Source organism: Buceros rhinoceros, unplaced genomic scaffold (assembly GCF_000710305.1).
Source record: "Buceros rhinoceros silvestris isolate BGI_N320 unplaced genomic scaffold, ASM71030v1 scaffold41808, whole genome shotgun sequence".
In the NCBI taxonomy this organism is placed as follows: Eukaryota; Metazoa; Chordata; class Aves; order Bucerotiformes; family Bucerotidae; genus Buceros; species Buceros rhinoceros.
The window spans coordinates 1-5,878 of record NW_010429329.1 but is presented as its reverse complement, the minus strand read 5'-3'; the positions used below and the strand labels follow the sequence as shown (position 1 = coordinate 5,878).

General features: G+C 39.2%; 1 protein-coding gene across 1 annotated transcript in view; it reads right to left on the bottom strand.

Annotated features, from left to right (window-relative positions):
• Positions 1-5,654, bottom strand: part of LOC104499136 (scaffold attachment factor B2-like) — a gene marked incomplete at its 5' end in the record, with an annotated part of 9,614 nt that extends 3,960 nt beyond the window's left edge. Inside the window, 8 exons of the mRNA XM_010142600.1 lie at positions 5-271; positions 731-867; positions 1,413-1,501; positions 2,146-2,291; positions 3,178-3,278; positions 3,377-3,526; positions 4,693-4,793; positions 5,605-5,654. Coding sequence (XP_010140902.1) covers positions 5-271; positions 731-867; positions 1,413-1,501; positions 2,146-2,291; positions 3,178-3,278; positions 3,377-3,526; positions 4,693-4,793; positions 5,605-5,654 — 1,041 coding nt within the window. The remainder of the gene's footprint in view (positions 1-4; positions 272-730; positions 868-1,412; positions 1,502-2,145; positions 2,292-3,177; positions 3,279-3,376; positions 3,527-4,692; positions 4,794-5,604) is intronic.
• Positions 5,655-5,878: the final 224 nt, after the last annotated feature.

Genomic DNA, 5,878 nt, shown 5'->3' with positions numbered 1-5,878 from the left:
GCTCATGGCAGGTCGCCGTTCGTGTTCGTAGCTTAGCTGTTCCTGCGGACGTCGCAGCTCTTCCCTCTCCCGCTGGATTCGTTCTTGTTCTCGTCTCCTTTCCTGCTCTATGTGCATTCTTTCTCTCTCCAACCTCTCCCTCTCCAACCGCTCTCTGTCAAGACGCTGCCTTTGAAATTCAAGTCGTTCTCGCTCTCTCTGCAGCCTCTGTCGTTCATCACGCTCATGAATAGCTTGAAGCCGTTGCTCTCGTTCTCGCCTCTCTCTCTCTCTAATTGAGAGATACTTTGTGTTCAGTTGAGAATCTTAACTCTAAGCTTTACTGCATTCCGCGTATGTAACAGAGCATCTAAGTCAGCTCTGAAAAAGCTTTCATAGAGCACACCACATCCTAAGACAAGAGTCTGACAAACATTTACGAAATTCCAGGGTAAAAATCAAGCATGGAAATTCAGTATGATCAAGTGGAACACACCCAAAAGCGCCTACAAAAGCAGTTACTCAACAAGAGTGTCTCAAAAAGCACGGCCTTAAAGAAGATCAATTTCAGCAGCAAAAACCTTCATAATTTGGCATTAGGTCAGTTCCACCAATAGATTAGTATCAAACCGATCGAGACACTGATGTTGGAGGGCCAGCACTATACTACTTTGAAGCCTGTTCAAAATACAGATAAGGGAAGTAAACACAAATGCCATTCAAAGCTTAGAGCAAAACCAGGAAAACTCACCGGCGTCTTTCCGTTTCTCTGATTTCTCGCTCCCTCTGTCTCTGACGTTCACGTTCTCGCTGTTCTTTGATTTTATCAAACGATAAAATATCTTGCTTTTCTTTACTCTCGGATTTGCGATCCTGGCTTTTTGTACTCTGAGTTAAATCAAAACAATACATTATCTGAACACAGTGCATAACTAAAATTCCTAGGCAAAAGGCCTACCTTATGCCAACCTGAACAAAACAGACTATCATACCTTCCCAGAGATAAAATACACTGGAATTTCATGGAAAAGTAGGTCAGGAAAAAAGTACTCCAAAATTGGCTAGAACTTCTAATGAGTTTAAATATATATATAAATACTTGAGGCACATGATCTGACTTGCACCAGTGGCAAACCATACACCACTTCAAAGGTCAATGGTCACCACACTCCATGCTCAGGGAAACCCCTCATCTCAACACCATTTTCATATCGCAACTCTACTTCTACAACCAGGACAGCAGTGACAAAAACTACAAAGAAAGAGAAGAATAAGCATTTACCTTTGTGGCATCATTAACACCCTACTGCTTTCTGAGAAGGGATAAAGGGTAACCGTTCCCAACAGCAAGGCAAAAAAACCGCCTTCAACTATATGCATGTAGAGCACGATTCCTATTCTTACACCAAGGCTTTTCTGAAAGTGGAACTTACCCTCTCTTTTGATGTAGAAGTTTTCACACTAATAACTGGTTCTCCTTTCGATTTATCCATTACCACTGTCCTTTCAGTTCCTCGACTTGCTAGAAAACAAAACACATCTGAGAATAAATATTATGCAAGACATTAAAAAATTCTTCCTAGATTTAGAACTGCTGAGATACTAACATTAAAAGTTATTTTATTTAGGCTTGAAATAACTTATGAAAGAATACATTTATGACCTAAATAGCTTACCAAGATTTGGCCAAATTGGGGATGAGGGCAATAAAGCTATCACAAAATCTCAGAACCATTTTCTGGCAGGGATAAGAGTTAAAGCAAATTTAATTTAATTCTTTTGTCTGCAAAATACATCCCTTTGCCACAGTTAACAAAAAATAACCCAAAAAACCCAACGACAACAAAAGCACACAGAACCACACACTGTGCCAGGCCAAACACAGCAACAGTTCCATAAAATTCACTGTATACCATTTTGAGTATTTTACTGAGTTACGAATCACATCTAACGAGACCACTGAGGTATGCAGAAGCTGAAGTCTTCTAATCAACCACAACTGTCAATGTTTGTTCGTCCTTTTCCTTCTTAGCTTATAAAGGAATTTTTTTTGGATGCAAAATAGAAGCTTTGTCAGTTGCTTATGTTCTTTCTACCAATTTTTTTTAAACTTGCATTTTAAAACAAGCATCCTTGAAGACATTCCTGAAAGGCAGCTAGAATTACCTGATTTGCTTGCCCTAGATCTATCAGAGGATCCGGGCTTTTGTTCATCTTTCTCTTTTCCTTCTTTTTCATCTTTTCCATCTTTTTCTGATTTCTTAGCATCATCCTTTTTGTCAGTCTTCTCCTCCTTCTTAATACCAGCAGACCTATAGGTAAATTTTGCTTTAATAGAGAATCTAACGCGAAGTGCCAAGTAACTACTCTGATCAAGCCAACCACATCAGACAAAAAAGTCAACACAAAAACTCCCCAAAAAACACTCTCTAAACACCCACTCCCAGTACCTTCCATGCTGCTGTGCTGAAACCAACGAGTATTTGCATGCACAAGACTGGCAACCAAAACAACACTAAAGCTGACCAAAAATGAGAAGCAACGGATAACCCTGAACATTTGGAGACTTTGAGTAAAGTCTTCTGTTCTGCTTAGCATAGGGGAAGAGGGTCCACCCAGGCAGAGGTCGAGCTCCACCAGAAAAGCTTTTGTGAACAAAATCCTTAAACACCCAGCGCAAGCAGGCCAGCCTGCCAAAGCATCTCCTTTGCCAAATCTTCTAAAATTTTATGACAGAAAAAAAGTTGTAAAGCAAAATGCCTCTTTACAAGCAAGAGAAGACTTGAAAAACAAATATTGAGGTACCACTGGCTAACCATGCGGTCTATCAAACAGAGAGACTAAACTGTGGAAATATTTGTCAGTTAAAAGAACAGACCAAGCCAGAGTCAGATCGGAGGATGAACAACTCTGTTAACAATAATGGTTTCTCTAGAAATGAGTCAGTTGGGTATCTCCTGATCTAACTGCTAAGTTTTGATGCTAAACCCTGAAGATGTCTGTATTTTTGAATAGAGGGACACTTAAGACGCACTTACTGCAGCAGCAGAACAATTTCATTTTTTCAAGTATTATTCCTATTTCAGATGCAGTATGAAGCAGCAAGTTGAGATTACAGTTACTATTCGCTTCAGTCAAGTGGCTGCATTTCAAATGAGTGGCTTTTAAACATAGAAAAATACAAAAAAATTCCTTTACTTCTCAGCTTTAGACTCCGCAGAATGGTGTCTGTCTTTTTCCTTCCTTGTTTCACCTTCCTTTTTGTCTGAAGCCTTCTTCCCAGCTGGTTCATTTTTTGCCTAGAATTTTAGGCAGAAATATTTTTATAGTAAGAGACAGACATCAAACCTGCATGCTTTTATTTTCATTACACTGTCATGGAATAGCTACCACTTACCTTTTCCACAGAAATCATTTTCCCATGCAGCTCTGTTCTGTGGAGATGATTAATACACTTAGTGGCTTCTTCAGATGTTGACATCGTAACGAAGCCGTAACAGCGAGCACCAGGACTGCGAGCATTTGTCACTACTTTTGCACCAACCACCTGCGGAGGGGGAAAAAAACAAACAAACAAACCACCTTATTATGTGTTTGCAGATCCACTGCCAAATAAATTCTAACTTCATCACCGTCTGAGCAGCTCTGTCAGTACCACACAGTATAGCACCTGTGCACTTTGAACACTCGGCACGCAACATTCCACCTGCATTCTCAGATGACAATGTTTCTAGGCTTGTTTCGCAGGCAGCAAAGGGAAGGTTATCATGTTAACTGGACCTCTACGCTGTTAGGCCAACCGTGTTCTAGAAGTGCCTCACTAAAGACTACTTCACAGAATATGATGTGAACAGCCTTTTACGCCCGAGACAACAGCAACACAAACACGGCTGAAAAGGTCCAAATTTAAAATTATTCCATGTGCTCTGAAAAAAGTACAAAACAAATCATAAAATTCTATTAAACAGATAAATCTGATTGTAGAACAGACTGTCGATACAGCTCTGCTGAAAAAGAGGACCGCCTTAACTACCAGCTCAGAAAATTCATCTTCAAGTCGCTGAGCAGGTCAATAACTTAAGGAAGACCTATATATGCAGGGAAGAGTAGAGGTGTGATGAAGACGACTACCACCACTTTGTCTTTTCTTAGAGGACACCTCTGCTAGTTTCTATCCACAGATGACAATCTCTGACGGTGCAGATATACGTGCTTAGTGACACAAACATTTAACATTACATTCAGGAACATATTGGGAGAAGTGGAGATGGTCACGAAAAGAGGTCGCTTCCACAACTTCTCATATCTAACTGGCACTGAAGAACAAATGGAAGCTTGTCAAGGATTAATTCTCAAAGGAATAACCCTTGAACGAGAACAGCTTAAAACAGCATTAACTATCACTGGACACCTAAGAGGTAAAATTAAGGCTATAGTGTGCTAGATGACAGCCCACTAGTCTCTCCTGTCGGGAACTGCCTCATTTCTACAGGCATCAGCACAGGGATTCTCTGAAATACGGGTTTCTCCACCACACACCCTCCCTGCCCCTTCAGACAGCCTTCTTTACAAAGTATGCCACTTTGAGAAAGAGTTTCAAAAGGAGGTTAAAGTGCTTAGCCAGCCAGTTATTTATTAGGAAAATTAAGAGCTAAGTTTAAGGTCCTTTTAAACTGATAAAATGGTTTGTTACTTTACATAAACGCTACATACCTTTCCATACTTGCTGAAAAGATTCTTCAAGTCTGTAGCTCTAGTAGAGGATGAAAGCCCACTAACCCACAAATTTCTGCCAGAACCACTGCCCATACGGCCTAAAGTACGAGACAGCCAAATAGAAAAGACCATGTAGCACAAGAATGCAACAGTAAAAGAAGAAATTGCCCTATAAACCCTGTTTTTCTTCTTTATAAACCTCTTCAAATGCAATTTTAATCCTATGTCTTCCAAACAATCTTAAAATCAATAGGTATGTTGCAGCCTGCAAAAATGAACTTCTGAACTCCATTCTTCACGTGCATTTGAATAGTCTTGGGTTTTCCTCTACATATTGTCTTCCTACGCTTCAATCCATTTTATAAGAAAAGCAGAAGATTAAATGTTAATTCACAGCAGCTTTTTGAAAGCAGCTTTGTTGGTTAATAAGGTTACAGTATTTATATGAACTGAAATTCGCAACTCATGCCTGGCAGGCTTACGTTACAACTGCATTGAGGGTTCCCTGAATTAACAGTCCTCACCAGAACTGCAGAGTATAAATTTAAAGAGTATAAACTTACAGATTTATAAACCTGTAACTCTGAAGTTTTACAGATTTTTTTTTTTAACATAGATTTAGGGATCTGTTCAGATTTTTTCAGAAAAATCCTTGTCTTGCCAGTACTTATCACCATTCATAAAGCTAGAGGGACTCCAACGTAACTACTACAGTGACAATATGAACATGCTTAGGGAATTAACAAGACAAAAAATAAGCAATGCATGAAAGGCAAGTCCAAAAGCAAGTATAACTATCACTCCATCTGCTCTTTTGAACGTTTACTCACTGCAACTATCTCACAATGGTTAGATTCGACCCTGTAACATTGTTTGAGTCATCTCTACAATTAAGTAAGAAAAACATACCTTTCTCATCCCTTGAGATTATCTTTGTATCTCTGTCCTCCTCAACAGCGCTAAAGACAAAACACCACATTATTCAATCGATCACCCGCAAAAAAGAACTGTAATTCTACATTGTGCATTAAAATTGGATACCTACCAGAAAGCTAGTTCTGAAATAAACACTATCTTTGCAAATTTATAAAATAGTAACAAAATATATGGGTTCAATATCCTTAGAAAGTTCTGGTTTGCAGATGACAAAAGTAAGAGTAATTTAAGAAAACAACCTTTGAAG